Source organism: Cuculus canorus, chromosome 13 (assembly GCF_017976375.1).
Source record: "Cuculus canorus isolate bCucCan1 chromosome 13, bCucCan1.pri, whole genome shotgun sequence".
NCBI lineage: Eukaryota > Metazoa > Chordata > Aves > Cuculiformes > Cuculidae > Cuculus > Cuculus canorus.
Window position 1 is genome coordinate 11,946,631 of NC_071413.1, and position 21,575 is coordinate 11,968,205.

General features: G+C 37.5%; 1 protein-coding gene across 6 annotated transcripts in view; it reads left to right on the plus strand.

The window, feature by feature from the left end:
- Nucleotides 1-21,575, plus strand: part of ADCY7 (adenylate cyclase 7) — a 62,291-nt gene that overhangs the window by 37,317 nt on the left and 3,399 nt on the right. For all 6 annotated transcript variants that reach the window (XM_054078635.1, XM_054078636.1, XM_054078637.1 and 3 more), the window contains 19 exons: nucleotides 2,560-2,687; nucleotides 2,923-3,081; nucleotides 6,461-6,593; nucleotides 7,857-8,042; nucleotides 8,968-9,011; nucleotides 9,338-9,418; nucleotides 10,204-10,276; nucleotides 11,035-11,132; nucleotides 11,615-11,699; nucleotides 13,284-13,421; nucleotides 14,633-14,695; nucleotides 15,298-15,336; nucleotides 16,718-16,881; nucleotides 17,739-17,820; nucleotides 18,358-18,513; nucleotides 19,193-19,339; nucleotides 19,756-19,863; nucleotides 20,682-20,796; nucleotides 21,395-21,519. In XM_054078635.1, the coding sequence (XP_053934610.1) occupies nucleotides 2,560-2,687; nucleotides 2,923-3,081; nucleotides 6,461-6,593; nucleotides 7,857-8,042; nucleotides 8,968-9,011; nucleotides 9,338-9,418; nucleotides 10,204-10,276; nucleotides 11,035-11,132; nucleotides 11,615-11,699; nucleotides 13,284-13,421; nucleotides 14,633-14,695; nucleotides 15,298-15,336; nucleotides 16,718-16,881; nucleotides 17,739-17,820; nucleotides 18,358-18,513; nucleotides 19,193-19,339; nucleotides 19,756-19,863; nucleotides 20,682-20,796; nucleotides 21,395-21,519 (2,124 nt within the window). The remainder of the gene's footprint in view (nucleotides 1-2,559; nucleotides 2,688-2,922; nucleotides 3,082-6,460; nucleotides 6,594-7,856; nucleotides 8,043-8,967; nucleotides 9,012-9,337; nucleotides 9,419-10,203; nucleotides 10,277-11,034; nucleotides 11,133-11,614; nucleotides 11,700-13,283; nucleotides 13,422-14,632; nucleotides 14,696-15,297; nucleotides 15,337-16,717; nucleotides 16,882-17,738; nucleotides 17,821-18,357; nucleotides 18,514-19,192; nucleotides 19,340-19,755; nucleotides 19,864-20,681; nucleotides 20,797-21,394; nucleotides 21,520-21,575) is intronic.

Sequence of the window (21,575 nt, forward strand, 5' to 3'; positions counted from 1 at the left end):
CTGCTGTGTCCAGTTAGAAGGATTATTTGTTGGTGCTATAAATGGAGAACTCTTAGCACACACTTAAACTTGTGAATTCAGTCACATTGCATCAGACCAAGGAGTTCTTTAGCTTAGGAGTAATATTTAGTAAAGAATAACTACAGAGAATGTAAGAATGGGAAGTAGATTTATTAAGACATACCCTCACTACTGACCCCTCAGGCTGACAGTAGTTCTCAAGCAGCACCTGGAAGTGGTAAGGTTAATTTCTTTGTAACTGTGATCACAAACTCAGTGTTTGAGTTTACAGATTACAGGGACCGCATTGTATATATCTTTGCATGAATGATTGTGTAATGCTTTCTGTCATCCTCTAAAACTGACTCTAATCTGGGATGTGTTCTGTCATATTCATTGATATTTCTGTTAGTATTATAAGGCAAATACAGCCTTAGGAAAATAAATGCTCCATTTTGCTGCATTCTATCTGACATCAAAAAACCAAATACCAACTCAAATTCTGGTTCTAGAAATTTAGCATTGGCAAAGTCAGGACCAGTGATGACCTGTCAAAACTTCCCATGGGTTTAAATTGTTGGTTTGATTTCATAATTGATTATATTTGTATATACTGGATGCAAACTAGAGAATTAATGGACTTAGAAAACAGTGGTTTTGCAAAGTTCTGAAAAATCATCAAGAAAAGTGAGAAAAGTCTGAAATTATTAATATAGCATATAGTGAAATTGTTTTAATTAAACCTTTGTGGATTGAATAAATTCTGATGTATATCACTGATTAAAACCTGACTAAAATCCTAGGTAACATTTTTGACTAAATGACTTTGCTAGTCTTTGTATTTATATGAATTGACTTGCTGTTGAAACTTCAAGTACTGGCCAATAGGAGTCAAACTATTATGACTGTGTTGTTTTGAAGTGGCTTTTGGGAACATAGAGAATAAATCATCTCATCTTAGTTGCCATGAGCTTTTTATGCCATAGTAGAAACTGAGGTTGAAGACATTTGGTGATTTTTGCAACTGTTTCTCATATAAAAAAATAGAAAATATTCCAGATTTTGAGTGATATGTTTTAATTTCTCACTCCTGTCTACAAACTGCACTCTTTAAAAGACCTCTGGATTTAGTGAGTCAAGGTCTTTTGCAACTCTGTGGTTGAGCCATGAGAAGAGATTTCTGCTTTCTGTGCTATTTCTGTTCCTCTGAGGAGTATTCTCAGTCATCTTTTCCGTAATGTAAAAATGCTCCAGTTCACATAATAAAAGTTGATTTCTAACATGGACACTGAGCTGCATACTGAAGTCTAACAACCCTAACCTAAGGCTGAGTTTCCCTGCTAATCTCTGGAACTGAAGCACAAGGTTGTCTTAAACTCGTTACTTGTTGCAATGCTCAGAACCTACCAGATGGCATAAGACTGTAGTGAATGATGGATGTTCTCTTAAGCCTTCCATTGAAGAGGGAGAACAGCTTAGTTTGCTAAATTGTAGCTGATTAGGGCTGGTTGTAAATTAGGGTATTTGGGAGCTGATTGAAGAATTACGCCCTGTCCCTGGAGGTGTTCAAGGCCAGGTTGGATGGGGCCTTGGGCAGCCTGATTTAGTGGGATGTCCCTGCTCATGATAGGGGGTTTGGAACTGAATGATCTTTAAGGTCTCTTCCAACCCTTACTATACCACGGTACTATGATACTATGAATTGCTGGGCTGTTTCCACAGAGGGAGGGTTGGTGTCAGCTGGCCCAAATTAGGCCACCTCTACTCATCAGTCAAACAGTACACAGTCTCACAGAATTAACCCTGGCTGACTTGCAAGCTTTGTAGTTAAAATTCTTCTGTAATTTAACAAAAGACAGTATGAGGAGCTCTTTCTTCTTCCCCTTTCCTCTGGCTGGTAATGGGCACCAGTATCCTCTGTTGCACACTTCAGAGAGTTTTCTGCTGCCACATAGCATTGTGAGGCTTTCATTAGCAATTAGCAAACTGCAGTGTGTGCTGGCTTCCTCATCAGTCATATCTGAAATAAAAAAACCCAGTTTGCTCCTGCAAAGCTGCCAGGTTGGGCATCTTAATTCCTGACTTCTCCTTAGATCCAGTGCAGGTTTTAGAACACAGCATAATGTTACTTATGAAGCTGCCATGCAAAAATTGAGGAAAAGGTGAAAAAACTGCCTATAATTCAAGTGTTAATAAAGATGGTGAGTATAAGATAGATAAGTAGATTTCATCCTTTAGATGGTAAATTCTGTGACAGTTTTATTTATAGTTTCTCAATTGCAAACAGTTCCAATAATAAAGTCAGGAACCAGTAAGATGATTTCATTTCAGAAATGCTTGAAGTGGTCATCTCTGTTGATCTCCAGTGAGCAATATCTATGCACCTGGGTGTGAGGAAAGAAAAGTAAGCTTTGCTTCAACAAGGATTGAATGAAGCCTGACTTTCCATTTGTCTGTATAGTTTTGAGAAGCTCTGCTGTCATTAAGCTTACTTGTTGCTTGCAGTTCTTTTTTTTTTTTTTTTTTTTCCTGTTAAATATGCTTTCTGTAACTTCACAGGAGAATGAATGCATGAGAATAAAAATTCTGGGAGACTGTTACTACTGTGTCTCAGGCCTGCCTGTGTCTTTACCAGTTCATGCCAGGAACTGTGTTAAAATGGGACTCGACATGTGTGAAGCAATAAAGTAAGTAGAACACAAAAGACTTTTTAATGTATTGAGGCTATGAGGATATAGAATAAAGTAATTCTTAGTTTTCCTGTCAACATTTCAAGTGTATTTGTTAGCTGTAGTTGGATAGTCTGAGTTTGTCTGTTGTTTATGGGCTAATTGCATAATGAGACTAAACTTTAACAGATCCCCAGGAAAAGGGGAGAAAGTCAAGAGCGTAACTTGCTCTCATACCCTCCTCCCTCCATAGGCAGGTGAGAGAAGCCACAGGAGTGGACATCAACATGAGGGTTGGCATTCATTCTGGGAATGTGCTGTGTGGTGTCATCGGCCTCCGTAAGTGGCAGTACGATGTCTGGTCGCACGACGTGTCCTTAGCGAACCGCATGGAGTCTGCAGGTGTACCTGGGTGAGGATCTTCCCTGTCTGTACCGAGTCACTCTGTCATGATGGTTTTTAGAGTCCTGCTTTGTGTTTGGGATTTGTAACGGTGCTGTGACACATCGTAATGGGATGGCGAAAATGAGGCAAATGTGTACTTAACAGAGCTGTAAAATGTTAATATTTTCTGATTCTGTTTTCAATGAACTATAAAATTCTATTCTTAGGCAAATGACTGCTTCTTGACCTTCCATTCGTTGTGGAAATTTGTGTGTCCTCAGCAGTGCATTATGTCGACTTTGTTAGGGAGTGTTATAGTGTGTGTGTATATATATATATATATATACACTATATATATATATATTAGTATATGTAAAGTATATATACATATGTACTGATAGTGTATATATAATAGTTTTATAGGGATAATACTGCTATATATGTGTAAGTCTAGTTAAAGAATAGATATGCATAAACAAGGCAAAGCTGCATATTTACCTAGTGTTTCTGTTAGTATACTGATTCATCCCGCTTGATTTATTTTAGCTTTGTATTCACCACCCACTCCCCAAGAAAACACAACTCAGAAATTAAAATGCAGCAAGGAAGGTCGGGAGATGTTGGCTGTTGTGTATTCTCTCTGCATAGCATTTGTCATGGGCAGAATGGAAAGGAAAGTGAGTAGTCCTGAGTGGAAAAGCTGAGACAAAGCAGTGATGTAACTTGCCAAGTGCTGCTCAGTAGTGCGGAGGGTTGGGTCTGAAGCTGATGTTCATGCTGCCTTTTTGAAGATGCTCGTTGAAAAAGACAAATATAACTTTTTTTTTTTAACAAAGCAGTAGCGTTTTGTACTTTCCTCATTTAGTGAAAGGATACTGTTTTCTATATATTTTTTAAATTTTTTGTAAATTGAACCTGAGGTTCAATTGAGAATTCAGCTAAGAAACTTATAAAAAACAGATTAAGGGTTTCATAGTTTCATTTATATTCCCAAATGAGACCATGATTTTGTAGGTTCTTGGTAGTCTGTGAAGTTTAGTATTTATTAGTTGATTGGCATGTTTAAGCATTAAAGTACTGTTTTCTTCTGGAAAGTGATTCTAACCAGTAGCAATAGAGGGTTCCTTACTATTCCTATACTTCAGACAGCTTTTAGGTAGATATTTGTAACTTAAAAATTAACTTCTGCAAAGTGATAAGGGGAAACGAATATCAAATTATTTTCTTACATTGGTAACTGAAACAGAAAGAAACCTAATTGGAGCTTGGTTAGCAGTTGCAATACCATCCAGGTTGAGTGTTTTATTGTGTTGACTCAGCATAGTTAAACAGGAATACAGAGTTGTAAAGTTTCTTTTGTTGGTAAAGCAAACAACGTGACTCTGAATATGGCACGGAAACATGCTTTTCTTAGTCGCATTTAGGACTGTTGCCTAATCTTGAAAACTTCTACGATTCTATTACGTTCTTCGTGCTTATGTTTGATAATCTGTTAAAAAATAAAGCTAGTTTAGATTGGCATGCTGATTCTGAAACATTATACTTAATAATTCCTATATCTATACGTGTCTAGCACTTGCTTATCATGTGTTTCAAAACTAGCCAGAGGAAATCTTCCACTTGTGGAAGGCTGAGCGTCACAGGGAGGGAGGATTTCTATTAATTATGCACATATTCATCTTCCTTCTGATTTTAAAAATTCTTGGTGTTCATAACAATGTAATACCCCAGTAAAGCAGAAAGGACCCACATAAAACCAAAAATAAAAAACCATTCGTGACCAATTCTCTCTAACATGTACATGCCTGAAAGATGAGGATATGTTATTCTCAGGCCTTTTAGCATAGGGAATTGCAGTATGTCAGGTATTCTGTACTGGCGTGGTAAGTGCAATAGTGCGTGTTACAGCTTGCCTTTGAGAGGCAGCCTTGGTGGTAGCAGCTTTTGATGATGTGCTGATCCTGGAATCCAGTAAGAACTGCTGAGAAATCATTGGTAGAGTAATTTAAATGGGAAGACATTTGCAGTAAGATCTGATATGTGCTGTGGCAGTGTGTGATTTGGGGAAGAGGAAGCTTGGTAAAGTGGAAAATGGTAGATAGTACTGCCTTTGAGATAAGTGGAAAACCACAGAAAACTTGCTGCAGTACATGACTACACTTAAAAGCTCAGTTAATACCAACATCACTCAGCATGCTTCAGTTCCTATAGGAGAAAATGATTCTTTAGAGCAAGCTTTAAAATTTCAGATCTGAAGGATGGCCTCTATTGCAAAACTGCATAATCAAGGTATCAGTGAAGAAGTGTTTTGAGAAAATTACCAGTAAACAAATAAAGACATGCACCCTCTGTATTCCATCTCCCTTGCCTTTTGGCTCCAAAAGGATTGAGGAATTTTTTGTTCTTCCTTGTTTGAAGCCGCAGCCAGTCATCTCAGGCCTTGGCTAAATTATCTGTAGGCAAACCTACACGCAAGGGTAAGAAAGTAGAGGCAGATGGGACAGCAATCTCCTTGCTCTCTGTAGTTAGGCAGGAGTGCTGCACACTGTAAGCTTCCATCCTGGAAATATGCTGTTCCCAGTTCCATGCTGACAGATTGTAGGACCATCAGCACAGTGTTTAACCACTTTGTACCAAAGAAAAGCGAGAGAATCTGTGGGAAGATGAACAATGGGAAAACAATATAAGAAAATAAGCGCTTTTCTTACGAACACACACAATTCCCCTGTCAAGAAGTTGTATGTGAAGACAATATATGGAAATACATGATTCGGGATACTGAACTATTATAAACCATGTTTAAGGGAAAGCGTTGAATGCATACAGAAAAATTACCAGCTGCTCCCTTAGAGGCATGTTGCTGCTGTTGCTGTGCTACCCTCTGCTCTGTTTCAGTCAGAAAAGACACTTTCAGAATTATTCTCTTAGTTGACCAAAAACCCCTTCCAGCTTTTCTTCCCCCAGACTTTGTAACCATCTCCTCCCCTCTGCATACATTTCTAGCATGAAACAGTCCTGCTTGTGTTCTGTTTGTGAGCTTTCCTTGCAGCTTTTGTCATCTGAAACAACCTGCCTGTGAATTCCACCTTGTCAGTCATTAGATCTCCTTTGATCACATTTCTTCTTGTGTTTTATGTGTATCTGATTATTTCAATTTAATTTTATACTGATAGCATCTTATTCTGGGAAGTGTTTTTAGCATACTTGTTATGAAAAATAGGTAAGGAACTGCAGTAAGGGATTGCAAATACGGTTTTTCAGTACTGGCAGAGTTTTGCAGTCGGCTGCCAAAGCACGAGAAAGCTCAAAAGCAGAAGTGTCAGCAGTAGCCATTGAAATGTAAATTAAATGCTTAATGTGACCTTTTTCTAAGTGTTTGGGTCTCTTGTTCTTTCTCCTTTTCTCAGCCGCGTGCACATCACTGAAGCAACGCTAAATCACCTAGGCAAGGCTTATGAAGTAGAAGAAGGAAATGGACACCTGAGGGATCCTTACCTTGAATCCATGAATATCAAAACCTACTTAGTCATTGATCCCAGGGTATGTGTGTGTTTTTTGAACGTGTATATTTATTCAAATATACACATACATTTTAAGTGCATACATGTCTGTGCTGCACGCACCCTTTTAATTCGGGAACAGAATTAAAGCATGGTCTGAGTAGCATCAGATCTGAAAGCACCTCTGTTCTATGACACGACTATTAGCTTGAAGGTAAGAAGTGTTATGCTGAAACCTCTTATGTGGTCCACATAGAGTAAAACGACATATTTTGCTATGTATTTCCATGAAGTGTGTCTCTGAAATCCAGGTCAAAAGGTGGGATGATGTCACGAAAGAATACCTGTGCTGTGTGGTCACTTTAAGAGAAAACATTTCCTGTGAAATAGCTTCTGACATCATCTTCCTCTCACTATCTTAGATAAGAGATACACCTTTTCAAGGTGAAAAGTTACCAACTGTTTGTTGCCTCTTTCGAGCCTGCTAACTGCAAACACTTGTAGTGTTGCTATTTGGCTTCTGGTTGAGTAAAATATTTCAAAAAGAAAAAGAATGAAAATTGCGACTACTTTCCTTCAGGATCTTTACAGGAAGAAACAGTAACAGAGCCACTTCTAATTAGCAAGAACTTAATCTTATCTTTGTTGCATGTTTTATGTACTCAGCACAGCAACCCTCCCTACATGTACACAGCACATAGTCTTAGAATGAGTATCTAAGTCTACTAAAATGATCCCTGCTCACCTGAAGATACCTGTGCAATGTTAGAGAACAACCATTCACTTGGAGCATCGGTTTATTTTGTAGTTCTAGCTTCCTTTTGGACCCAGAAGTGTATTGCTGTGTACCCTGTACACGCTGCCTGACTCATCATCTGTGATGGAGGGCTATAATCTGATGTCAGCTTCATAATTTGTGGGATCTTCTCCCAGCCTCTCTTTTGATACACCCTAGCTTAGGAATTGGAAATCTTTTTTCCCCTGCTGTTGTGTTGACTGCCAGGAAATTCTATCTGTTCATAAGATCCCACGATCTCGTGCATCATCGTAAATAAAACCAGAAAGTCTGAACATTGCAGCGTTACAAGCAAAGGCTTGTAAAGGCATCTGAAGCAAATTCATTATGTCATGATTTGCTTTAGCTCACATTAATTAAATCAGATAAAGGAATGAAGGGTGGCTTGACACATTGCTGGTAGATGTTTTAAGCTTACTGAGCAGCTTGATTTTTATAGTCCTAAACTACTCGAGTCTGTAGAGCTTCATTTCTTTGTAATTTGTATCCTTTTCTGTTTTCTCTTAGTCCAAACAATGTGTGTCAAATAATCATCTCCCTAAAACAAGAGTTAATGATGGGCTGAAGATGCGAGCATCTGTTCGGATGACGCGTTATTTAGAGTCCTGGGGAGCAGCCAGACCCTTTGCCCACCTGAACCACAGAGAAAGTGTGAGCAGTGACTCCTCAAGTTCACAAGGCAGGCGAAGAAAGGTGAGGTTTGGAGTAATGATTGTAATCTTACAATTGCAAACTGCTTCTTGTTTCTATAGTGTGAAACTTGACTTTTATTGTGGCTGAATTTCTGCTGTTACTCTTGTGTGAAATATGGACACAGAATGAAGAAGGTATCTATGCAGCAAGTATTTCTGTTGGAACTTCGCAGTATTCAGACTCTACTGACCTCTGGCATGTTATACTTACAGTAAACCTTTGAAGTAAAGCTTTGAAACTGTTTTTTTTTTCTCCTGGTATTTTTCCATCTTGTGGTCCTGCTTGCTACATGTGGATTTGGAAAAAAGATAGTTTATTGCAGCCTCTAGATACACTCAACTTTTGCTTAAAATGTATAGAAAATACAGTTCCCTCCACATGCTCTGTGCTCTGCCTGCAACAGGAGTTTACCAGCAAAGAATTTTCAAGTTTAAGAATTCTTCAGATTTTTAAGGTTTTCAAATTTAAGAAAACTTACTTTTCCTGCCATCTGCGCTTCCCAAAACCTGAAAGGAGGATACATACAAACTCATAGGTGTGCTCCTAGAGGTGCGGTGGTGCTGTGATACTCTCTGTAGACAGACAGCTGTAAAAAGATTTAACTAAGTATCCATCCATTCAGATTTGTGGCAGTGGTTTCCAGTCTACTTGCTGCTGCTGGTGTTATTTTGGGGTGTGGAGAAAAATAAGAAGGGAGATCTGTTCAATTATTTTCTAACAATTTTTAACAATTTTTACCACTTGTAAAAGCAGAAAACATTGCTTGAAAGGATTGATTTTGATAAACTTTTCCATTTCAGAATGGTTCTTGATTTTTACTTGTGCATAAAAATGTTTTTTTTGGCAGCTTTTTGAAGTTTACTTTTAATAGTTATTTGCCATTTACTAAGTGTGTAACTTATTCTTAATTCCTTATTTGATTTAGGAAATACCTTTGTGTTCCACTGGGCGCCAGAGAACTTCTGATAGGTTTGTTGAGTACTTTCTTTTTATAAAATATATGATCTTGTGTTCCTCTTGCAGTACAGTGTACTGTAACCATGTCTTCTTTTGGTAGGCGATCACTGTGTTAACTACATAGATGATTTTTACTTGTGAAACAAATCCATGATTTGAGTAACCAGAGAAATGCTTAGTAAAGTGCTTATGGGTGTATATGTCCACCAGTTTGGAGCGTTCTTGTTTAACTTTGCCCTGGTAGCTTAACCCGCTTTTGTACTGAGAAAGTACTGTTCTCTGTAGCCACAAATTGTTTCTTAATAGCATTTGTGATGTGGACTTCATTTCATTCTCAGAAATTCATCTCAAAAGGGAAGGATAGAGGAAGATATTTATGATGAAATGATGTCAACCATTGAGGGCCTCAGCTCAGCTAAGTATGCAGTATTTTATTTTTTTCTTCCATGTTTTCTTTGAGAATAAGCTACATTTTCTGTAGCTTCAGTCTAGATATAAAATCTACTTCTCAAAAATTTATTTTACAGGATTTTTGTCTTGCCTTCTCTTGGTCTTTGTTTTTTTACTTATTTTTGTTGCCTTTTGGTTTTATTTTGAATATAATGAGAATATTACTGCTTTATTGGAGCAAGAAGCCAGTAATTCAGTGTGGTTGGTATAGGACCATGAAAAAGCAAAATTACTGCTTTGTTTCTTATGATTGTCCAAAGTAATGAGCCAAAGAGCAGTGATAGGATGGGAAGTTCATGTTTGTATTCTGCTTATTCAAATAAGAAGTGTCACGAAATGAGGTGCAATCCTGAACAAAACATATGTATATAGTCAAAACACAATTTTGGGGTAATAAAAAAATGGCTTTTGCTGAAGGTAAATGGTTTGTCAGTAGCAGATGTATTTGCACTGTATTTGCATTCAACACAGGCAATGTTGTTTGGTGGTTTGTTTTTATTTTTTATTTAAAACACAGTATTTAAATTCCCATCAAATGTATGAGAGCATCCTGGATCTACCCAGATCAGCTACATAAAAACCTAACTGCTCATATGTTGTGCTTTGAAACATAAAGACCTTGTAGAACAGCCATGTGTGTAGCACAGTGGCGCTCTCATCCTGTGTTCAGCGGAGTCTCAACTGTAACGATGCTCTTGTATACTTTCCTCGGCCTGTGATGTGCATTTTGTAATGTGTGTCTCTCTGAATGCAGTCCGTGGTGCGGCAAATCAGATGGCTTCTGTGGATTTTCACTCATTTTTGCAGAACCCGGTCTTGAAAAAGAGGTTGGTAAGAGCAAAATAATCCTTTTTGGTCATCAGTTTGCACTTCAGAGCCGTGTAAGAATATATTTGAAACTGTTTTCATTCTGTAAGTGGATTGTGGAGATGCCTGCACATCCACAGAGGTTTTTGGTAAATAATGGAAAGCAGATATCATGATTCGAGTTGGTCATTTTCCCTCAATAATGCTGATTCTGTAGATTACAGATTGTCTCTTATCTGTGGTTAAACGCTTTCTATAAGGAATTAGTAGGAGTTTAGCAACAATTACCTCAAAAGTAATGAGGTTTTGTTGTCATCTTTTTTTAAATTATTTCTGCATCTACAGTGGAATCACTTTGCTTTCTGTGGTTGTTTCATTGCACCTGTAATACTGTTATTTGTTAGGTATAGTGTGCTTTTTCCATTTGAATAACTATTCTGTAATTTGCTGTGCTGTACTCTATGTAGTTACTGGTGTGTGTGTGTATGCATATATGTGTACTTTAGGTTTCCTTTGTGTATATCCTTTTTTATAAGGATTTTGACTATCTACATCTATGAAGTTCTTATTTACATACTAGTTTGAAATGATCCTTTGGACTGGGCTGATCTTGAGAAGTGCTTATGTGAATTTTATTTGGTAGTTTTCTTTTGTTCTCTTTTAGTTTTATGTGTATATTTTTAATAGTACAGTGCTTACATATGTCACCACAAAAATTTAATAGACTTTAACCCCCTGCTGATATTATCATTAAGATTTATTATAATCTGCATTTCAGTATCGCACCATTCCTATTCTAAAACTGAAGAGTTACTTTGCGTGTGCCGGTTTTGTGTTCCTCTGCATATTCCTGATACAGATGTTTATAATGCCAAAGTAAGTGTCAGTATTCTAATAATTTATAATTCAAATTAACCAATAGCTAAAGTGGAGTTCCTGAGGGCTTACATTTAAGAAACTTACACCTCCTACGATTCATTTACGTCGTAATAAAGGATTGGATACATGTTGTTAGCAAAAAGAGCCAAGCTAAATGAAAAGCAAACAGAAATAATTCTTTAATGTGGTGCTTGGTTAGTACACACAGGGAGATGATCAATTAAGTAAGAAATATTCTTTTCTAAGAATAGTTGACTGTAAGCATATTAAGCAAGCAACATAAAAATGGGATTAGGTGGTTAAAATGTGCTCAGTGATCTTTTAGTTTGTAGTGATACAAGGAGGGAACTTTTCATACCTCCAGGAAAGCAGATATTTGATAATTCTGAAGTTGGCAAACATGAGTCTGGGTTGAAGTTTGAAGTCTTTTTTTTCTTTCATTTTACACTGGTTTGTTTAATGCCTTCTCTTCTATTTAGAACTGCAAAACTAGGAATTTCCTTTGGCATTGTTGCAGTCATCATTGCACTCATTTTGTTTGTGTGCTTTGCTGAGAAATGTATGGTAAGTTTATTTTAAAGAAGTTTCCTGTTTTCAAAAATGGATGGGTGTGATCTGGCAGCTTGGTCTGTCTTTTAGGATGATGAATCAAGCTGTGAATTTCAGTAGGAGCTGCGGGAGCCTCGAACCTCTGGTTACCAGATTTCATTGCCTAAAACAGATTTTCATGTCAGAAAATTCTCACTGTAATTCAGAATTATTTGGGTGCCAGGATAGATGGGTAGGAGAGAGGAGGAAGATGTTAACACTTGTTGAGTTGGGGTGGGCTTTTAAAATTTATTTTTGTTTTTGTTTGTCCTTGACAGTAATTTTGGTTGTAAATTCTAATATTTTCTATACTGGAAACAGTATAAAAATAAGTTTGAAGGCAAGATTAGTTTTCATACTTGTTTATAAAGCTCCATAAAAGTGACGAACATATGAATAATTTATTGGCAATAATTTCACAGCTGTTAGAGTTCCAGATTCACCATTACATTAATTAGGACACTTTGCATTTGTAGATTGATTTTTCTTTGTGTCATTACACGTATATGATTACCGTTTAAAAAATATATTGACATGGAGACAGCTCATAGTGACAGAGAGTTCAGTGATACAAAATAATGCAGAAAATCCTTCTCTAATCCAAGGCAGGGATGGTGGGAAAAGGAAGGGATTTTCTAGTGTTCCTCCCACTCATCAAATCTATGTTTTGCTAGACCAAGAGTGAGCGGGAGTTCTGAAGTTCTGTTGAGAACATGCCAACATCCTCCTCTTGCAGAGTGGCAATGGTGGTCTCCTGGGAGAATGGTCTGTTACAGAGCCAGGTTCCAGCTGTGTTAAAGGGAAAGGGGGAAAAAAAAATGCACTCTGTACATAGGATAAAGTTTTATGATTAATTTAAAAGTATAGTTAGATACTGTGTATGGTGTTTATATATGAGTGGATGGATTTTTATACGTGTGCATGTATACATCTATGTAGAGAGAGATGTATTTGTTTGCACATACGGTTTTTATATATATATATATATATAAAAAACCACATTGAGAAAAGGAAATGAAATTTCCAAGGTTGCAGTTGTGTCAGACACGAGTTTTATGCTAGGAGTGTTTTGGTATAGCATCCTCGAATAATGCTTGCAGTTGTTAACAGTATGTGCTTTACTAGAGGCTTTTCTCTATAGCAACAAATGAAGAATATTAGGATGGCAAGAAAAAGGATTCTGTGGCTGGTTTCAATTTAGTCACCTGAAAATGTCGTTCTGTGTATTAACGTTATAGATCTCTAAAACTACAACATAAGTTGTTGTTATGCTCTTAGTAATATTTCTCTAGAACTTTCAATCAGATAATAATTCTGTATTTTTAAAGAAGAAATTCAGAATGTTAGCATGCAGCCCCTTTGGAATAAGGAAGAGTTACCTCCATTTGTGAAAGGCATTAAGCTTTTAATCTGACCGACTAGATTCAGAGTTCTAAATTAGATTCCAATGAAGACTCTTGACACTCTCTTGCAGAGAAAAAGGGTTTTATGTTTATAAATGTTCTTCCCATGTATCATAGCATTATCTATGTTACTGAAACAAAATAATTTTGTTTACAGAGATGCTGTTCAGAACAGCGGCCTTCCCTGCGCCGTCTTTGTGCTATCTCGGAAAAAGTGGAAACAATGCCTTTACTTAGGCTTCCTTTAGCAGTCATCACTATAGGTGCCTTGCTGATTATAGCAATTTTTAATTTGGTAAGTAATAGTATTATCTTTATTCTGTGAACTTATTGTAACATCCACATCTTAAGTAACTTCCTGGATCCTTTGCAAGTACCTTGCTTTTTGCTGCTTTTCCGAATGTGTGATTCACAACATGAGTTGATTTACACAAGGATAACGCACAATACTATTGAAAAGCATTAAAGTAAAATGCTTTAAAAAAGTAAAAGTTCCTGGTTTGTAGAACTAAAAGTTGATGCGATAGACTTGAGTTTTATTTTACATCACCTTTTCTTGCATTCAAGATGGCATTTATAATTACTGTCAATTATCATCACTAAGATTGTCTTCCAGTTTTTAAAATGTGAGTTTAAACGTTTGGCTGCAGTGGGTAGAAGTTTAAGCTGTTTACTGTGCTGTTTGCACTAGCTAGTAATAAAGCAGACGAGGGAGGGAAGAATATAGCTGGGCTCTCTTTTAAAACCAAAGATCTCGCAGGTTGTTACTGCCAGACTAAAGTGCAAATGGAGTCTGTATTTTAACTTTAGTTTGAGTATTGTATTGCATTTGGAAAAAAACCCTCTGAGGTATCCTTGTACTCAAGACCACTCTGTTGTGCTTTTCTTAAACAAGCTTTATGTGACATACCATGTTAACAATTAAACTTGTCTCATAGTTAGCTACTCAAAGTGATGTCCTTGGGATCCCACGTGCTTGCTCTGCCATTCTTCTGATCCCATGGGGAGCTCATTCTGAAAGCTATTCTGCAGAAAAAGCTTAATTTTCTTTTGTAGGGTTGTTTTTCTGCTGGCTTAGGTCCTTGAACTGACTCTCAGTACTGTCATGTGAACAGCATCAGAGACAGCCTGAAAGAAAACAGGAACAGAAGCTGTGAAACTGGAGACAGAACCACGTTTGTGCCAGTTAGCTGTTAGATTAGTGTAGACAGGAAGTGAAATGTTCCCCTAAAGTCAAAAATAAGTAAGTAAATACTTGACAATCTTAACCTGCTTGCACCTTGTGTGTGCATCTATGTTTAATAAAACTATGTGGGGATATCATTAAATTTCAATATCCATATTGTGATGGCACTGAAAGGGCAACCAGACCAGGACTCACTGCGTAGTATATGGATAAGAAAGTGAAAATGAGTGACTACCTGCTAACAAGTTTGTATCGGGGGACTGGGATTTGTTTTTTCTTGTTTATTTGTCCTTTTCTGTTTTTTCCCCCAATGAATCAAGACTACTGAAATGAACAAACCTGCAAACTTTACTGGATCAAATGACCTGTGTGCTACTACCTATGTGAGTAGAACACTGTCTTAATTTTTTAAGATTAAAACAAAACTAGTCTTGGGTGGTGTGTATAATATAGATGAATGGCAGAATTTTGATGCTTTTTCGTCCTTTTTAAAGATTTCTTTTTGTAAAATCATTAAACAGAAATATTAAATCATGCTACAAGGTAGTTCTAGGGATAGTTTCTATCATTAATTATGGCTCTACTCTGCATCTTTCAGGGATTTTTGAAAATCTTGGAGTACTCATGGATAAGGCTGAAGTCTTGGCTTATTTTCATTACTCGGCATCTTTTAAAGATGTTCTCTAGCATTTCTGTAAGGATAGATTCGGCATTTATTAATGACACAAAATGATTATTTGTGAGGGTTTCCTTTTTATCTCTTTAATTCCAAAGCAGCATTCTATTTTGAGATCATCCAAATATTTGGAATGCTCCTTTGTTGCCTGGCTGCTCCTTTAGAGGATGGACGTGTTGTTGAGCAATGCGTGGCAGGTTGTGTGAGGGCCCTTTCATTCATGACCTCATGGCAAATGCCAAGCTACACATATATAATGCACACTGTACTTATTTGGTAATTTTGTGTTCTTGCATGTCCGTGAATCAGCCTTTTGGAAACACAACTCAATCCTGCATTGAAGAAACCGTAAGTAGTGAATACCTGTTACTCTAAACCCCAGATCTCTGCATATTTTATAGATTACTGACAAATGGCAGTTTCTGCTGCTGTGTAAACCACAGATTTTTTAGGTATCTGACAGCAGGAAAGTTCTTCATGAAATCAAGCTGCTTCAGCTGCCGTTGCTGCGCTCAATAAATTACGGCTTTGCATTTTTGTTGACATTTCAGACTTAAAATTAGATCCAAAACTTTGAGGAAAAAGCAGAAGGACAGGGTGATGATTATGTTCGAGTCTGAGGGACAGGCATTGAACTTGCGGATTCCCAGTAAAGTCTCTTGATAGAGTGAGCCAGCAGACCTGCGTCAGCGTTCTCTACGTAGTGGTTTCTTTTTTAGGGGTTTGCTTCGAGGTTGTAACTGGGAATATTCATTACTTTTTGGAGGTTAGACTTTAGGATGACAGAGGTGGTATAATACATTACTAAATGGGCTCTGATCCTGAGTTGCCCCATAGATTGTTCTGGTTTCATTTCAGTAGAAAAGTTAACCGTTCAGCTAAGAATCTCCCAGGTCTCTGGTAGGTCTGTGCTATTGTGTCTGAAAAACTGGGCTTGTACGTAAAGACAAATAAACTCTTGAGGAGCAGAATCAGAGATACTTTTGGACTTGTTTGTAGAATAAAGCATGCTGGTTCAGCATCTCTACCTGTACCTGTGGCTGCAGGGAGCAATCCTGCCTGCATAGTGCGCTTTGTATCGCCTGACAGTTTTAATGCTCACAGCTGCACACTGACCTTGGACACTGCACCTGAACTGTGATTGCTCTGGGAGGTTTCTCAGTCATTTCTTTGGATAATGGCTGTAGCTTGATAATGCTTATCAGCATAAATAATTGTATGAAGAAGCTGTGCCTAAGGCTAGGTAACAGGCCATGGCCTTCACGTTAGAGGTGTGGGAGATGGGGATGTGGCATCTACTTAAGGTTACAAAGAGGGAGCTCTGTTCACAATAGGACCAGAATGATGGAGCTCCTGGTTGAGAGCCAGTTCACTGGATATGAACCTTCTTTCAGTTAGTCTTGAACGTTAAATAAATAATTGCTTAATAGCCTGCAGAAGATAAATTCTCAATACTTTTCAGTTTTTATCTGACACTGCTTATGTTGGTGTGATACTTTTTGCTTAAATCTTTTTTTTGTCTTTCACGAATTAAGAAAGTAAACTAAAAAAGTATTAAGCTCAGCCTTTTAGTGCAATGAAAAATAAAGCTTTAAGTGTATTTAGTAAGTGATTGTAATTTCTTCTATTTAAATTACAGTGATCACGAACTTAGAGCATTTGCTGCAGTTTTAAAGTCTTTTATACTTAAAACCTGAATAATACAACTGTTCTTTAAATTCTTTTACAGTATTACGCTTACTGCTGCATACTGGGGTTCATTGCTTGCTCAGTATTTCTTCAAATGAGCTTCGAACTCAAAGTTCTCCTCCTGTCCATTGCTGTGACTGTGTACCTCGTCATTTTTAATACCCTTCAGCATAGAAACTACAGCTTCTCTGGCAACAGTACCAGGTGCAGTGTAAAGATTCTCAGAACTAACAGTGTTTCATTAAGGGGCTGTTAAATTTTTGTACACTTACTGGAATATTGAAATCTCAGTCAAGTCGGGAATTACACATCTTTCTGTAAAGTTAATGACGTGGAACGGCTGTCTTTGTGTTAGCAATTCTGGGTTTTATTTGCTATCTTTCCTTCCACAAATAAGAAAGTTTCTTTTCCTGCCTCAAGGTGGTGTTTGCTGTGTTTTTGTGGGGTAGCACGGGGAGAAAAGCTGCCCCCCAGTGCAACAGAGATTAAGATGGCTTTATTAAAATAAAGCCATGTTTTCTTGAACATCTCACTACAAGCTACTTAACAAGGTTTCAGCACCCACTTGTCATTAGGTTCATGCAGCTCATATGCTGAACAGAATGATAATCTTGTTATTGGCATAGGATCTATAACTAGACAGCCACTGGCACATGTGAACAATGGCATTGGGGTATATGTCTGAACAAAGTCACCCTCTTCTGATATGCTCTTCTGCTTCTCCCCTTAATCATATAATAGTTTGGGTTGGAAGGGACCTCAAAGCCCCTTCAGTTCCAATGCCCCCACCATGGGCAGGGCCACCTCCCACTGGCTCAGGCTGCCCAAGGCCCATCCAACCTGGTCTTGAACACCTCCAGGGATGGGGCAGCCACCGCTTCCCTGGGCAACCTGGGCCAATACCTCACCACTGTCATGGTGAAGAAATTCTTCCTAATGTCCAGTCCAAATCTGCCCCTCTCCAGTTTATACCCATTGCCCCTGGTCCTATCTCTGCAAGCCTAATCATATGGATTTTCTTAAAGGACACAGATGACTTTGTATTGCTTTCTTGTTTTCAGGCTTTTCGTCAAAGAGCCAAGGATAATGACGAATTTATATCTGGTTCTATTTTATGTAACCTTAATTTTACTAGCAAAACAGGTATGCATTTAAAAAGCAATAGCTTAGTTGTTTTACTTGTAGCAAGTTCATTTAAATAAAATGAAAAAATAGTTTGTTGTACTTGTGCACTAAATCACGATATATTTTTATCTTTTTTTAATATTCTTGTACTTAGTTATAGATAATATACTTCGTTGTAGATAATGCAAAATTTTTTACTGAGAATATTTTAACATTTTTCAATAGAATTTACATTATAGAAGTCAGAACTTTGAAATTCTTCCAATTTGGATCTATCTGTATTTATATTAATCATAAATGAAGGCAGTAATTCAAGATAAAAATAATCACCATATTATTAAAATGTCATTTTGGTAAATACGCCTGATGGTACCCAAATAGCATTCATTCATACAGACTGCTTTGCATTTTTCTGATATTCATTCTCAAAGCACATTTTACATTTGAAAAATCTTGAAGTAACTTTATTGGTCCTATGTTTTTTTGAATAAATTGACTAATACTTTTCAGCAAGGTATTATATGGATCTAATTTATCCTAATGGTCCCTTTGCAGATCGACTATTACTGTCGACTGGATTGTCTGTGGAAGAATAAGTTTAAAAAAGAACATGAACAGTTTGAAACGATGGAGAATGTTAACAGGCTTTTATTGGAAAATGTACTTCCAGCACACGTTGCTGCCTATTTCATTGGTGAAAAAAGAAATGAGGTATGTTTTATCTCTGCTTTGTGAAGGACAGTAGATTTGGACTTCTGTGGCACAGAACGTCATGCTAGTAAGCACACAGAAGACTAAGGTTCTGCACTCTTTGCCTCTTGTTTGTATCCCAAGACCTTTGCAAACCCAAGAATCTGCTATCCAGATGGCCTCAAAAAATGCAAACTTCGTGTCAGTCTCCGAAATCTGTTTTCAGAATTAATAGTTTGGCTTCATGACACAGTTGGAGTTTGGCAAATATTTTAAAAGGATTTATGGCATTTTACCAGAGATGCTAGGCTTTTTTTTTTTTTAAAGAATTTGGTTGAGGCAGAGGCTTTCCTTGGTAACAACCCCAGTGAGAAGTTCATCGATAATGATTTTTTTTAAGACAACATCTTAATCAGCCAGTGTGTCATCAAGAATAAATATTGCTGCTTGCACGTGGTAGAAGACGAGCACCTTCCAGAACAGATGAGAGTCTTGAAGATACACAGATCTCTTGGTTTTTCCTGAGGCTAATAAACTTTGTTAATGATTTTGACAGAACCAGAGACTCTCACTGTAAAGTACTGGTTTTTACTTCATAGGAAAACTGTAACTTGATTACTGCTTGCAAACAATGATCATATTTTGAATACCTGGTAGAAGGTGACTGTTGACAATGTGTGAATGTATTGTTTTCCTGTAGGACTGGTACCATCAATCTTATGACTGTGTCTGTGTCATGTTTGCATCAGTGCCAGATTTTAAGGTGTTCTATACTGAATGTGATGTCAATAAAGAAGGTCTGGAATGCCTGCGGCTGCTAAATGAAATCATTGCTGATTTTGATGAGGTAATTAAGCTTCTGGTACAAGGGACTGGATTACATATTTACTGCAAAAGAAAACATGTCACTAGATCTGTGAAGAAAAGAGGGGCAGAAAAAAGGCTGTTATGCTTACCTAATATTCTGGGTTCAGCTTTGCAGTACTGAAAGATATATTCCTATCTGATGAGATTTTTCAATAACATCATCTAACGCATTAGTAGTATGGTCTGAAAATCCAGAATTTCAGTACTTCCATGCTGTATTTCCCCTATGAGTGGGTAAGGCAAAACTCGGTACTTTCTTATCTAACCTTCATGCGATTGATAGTATTTCTATAGATGTTTAATGCTTATTGTAGACAGTATAAGATTTGTGGTTAAATCTCACACTGAAATATGGTATTAAAGTCTCAAGTGTCTATTTTGCTTCCCTTCAAACAGCTCTTGCTAAAACCTAAATTTAGTGGTGTTGAAAAAATAAAAACCATTGGAAGCACTTACATGGCAGCTGCTGGTCTCAGCATTACACCAGGCCAAGAGAACAGCCAGGTACGTTGTCTCTGGAGTCTGCCTTCAGTATTCTGGGTGTACACAGTGCCTTCAAAGTAACAGAATGTAACGTGATATATAAGAGAAAAGTAAATCGCCAAGAGTGACTTTCTGAAGCTTTCTGGAAAAAGATTATAAGGGTGTATTGTTTCATTTTGAATTCCCAGCTTACCTCCTAGCTCCATTATTTTCCTAAGCAGGGATTAAGTCTGTAACCCCAGCATAATTTTTATATCTTTCATCTTTGATTCCAGTAGCTTAACATGTCAGATGCATAACATCGTAGCCCTAATCATAGGGGAGTCAAAGAATGGCTGCCAAAGAAAAGGCCTTCTCAGAACTGGACAGTAAGCTTTTTGTGGCACTCTAGAACTGGCATAAAAAGAGAACCCTTCTGTGCCATGTTAGATCTGAGTCTGACACTGTCACCCAGAAGAATTAAAATCAGTTTTGTACTCATGCTCACGTTCACTATAACAGGTTTGTGTATGATGTTAGGATGCACGTATGCAATATATACACAACATGTAAAATTAAATTGGGAATCCTAAAGGACAGACAAAAAATAATTATAAAATTTAATCATATCATGCTTGTTGCCTCCTAGCCATTCCAATTAAATTTAACATGGTCTTAAAAATCCATTTTGAATATCTGAATGTTTGCTGAACTGTGCAATTCTGCACACTTAAAAGGATGAATGGTTTCATCCTTATAAATATTTACTTTAGTCATTAAGAGTATTGCTTTGGAATTGTAGACTGACACAAACTTCTGTTGTAATTTGATGATATATACGTGTTCTATGAATTGTGTAGGATAAGGAAAGACAGCATGCTCACATTGGGATTATGGTGGAATATGGAATCGCCTTGATGAGTAAACTGGATGGCATCAACCGACATTCCTTTAACAACTTCCGCTTGCGCATTGGTAAGTTCAGCTTGTGAAGAATGTAAACTCCATAACAATGAAAAATTAGGCAGGATGACTTGGGTCAATTGCTGAGTGTTGTGGGGCCCTTCTGAACACTCTTTGGATTATAGAATGCTGAAGAGCGAAAGGTAGTGTTGTCTAGGCCAGCTTTGTAAATATACCGAGCTCCTTCAGGCTGGGCTTTTCTAATCACGAGGGGTAGCAGTACAAAGGCTGCAGCTGGATCACTTTGGAGAGAACTATGGGCATGGGTGAAGATTGGAGTACCCTGTTATTGACTAAAGACAGTATTGTCATTATACAGGGGTTTATTTCTATATATTAAAAGTAGAAAAGGAAGAAATGTGCTTTGGCATGAACTTTGCCCTAGTTCTTTCTTGGATTTCCCATTTTACAATGAAGGAGCCGCTTCACATCTCCTGCACCTCAATACTAATATTTATTGAACAGCAGGAATACTGATAGCTAGGAGAAGGTTGCAGGGTTAGCTTTTGGGTTGTTTTCCCCTGAAGACCATGACTTACAGCTAACAATGAAGTGAAAGGTCACCTAACTTTTTACTGCAGTAATGACACCTGCTTTTGTTTATACTAAGGGATAAATCATGGCCCCGTGATTGCTGGCGTGATCGGTGCCCGGAAACCTCAGTATGATATCTGGGGCAACACTGTCAATGTTGCCAGCCGAATGGAGAGCACGGGCGAGCTTGGGAAAATCCAGGTAAACATAGCAGCCTTGGATTGTCTAAGAAATTATTTCTAATCGGTTATGGATTT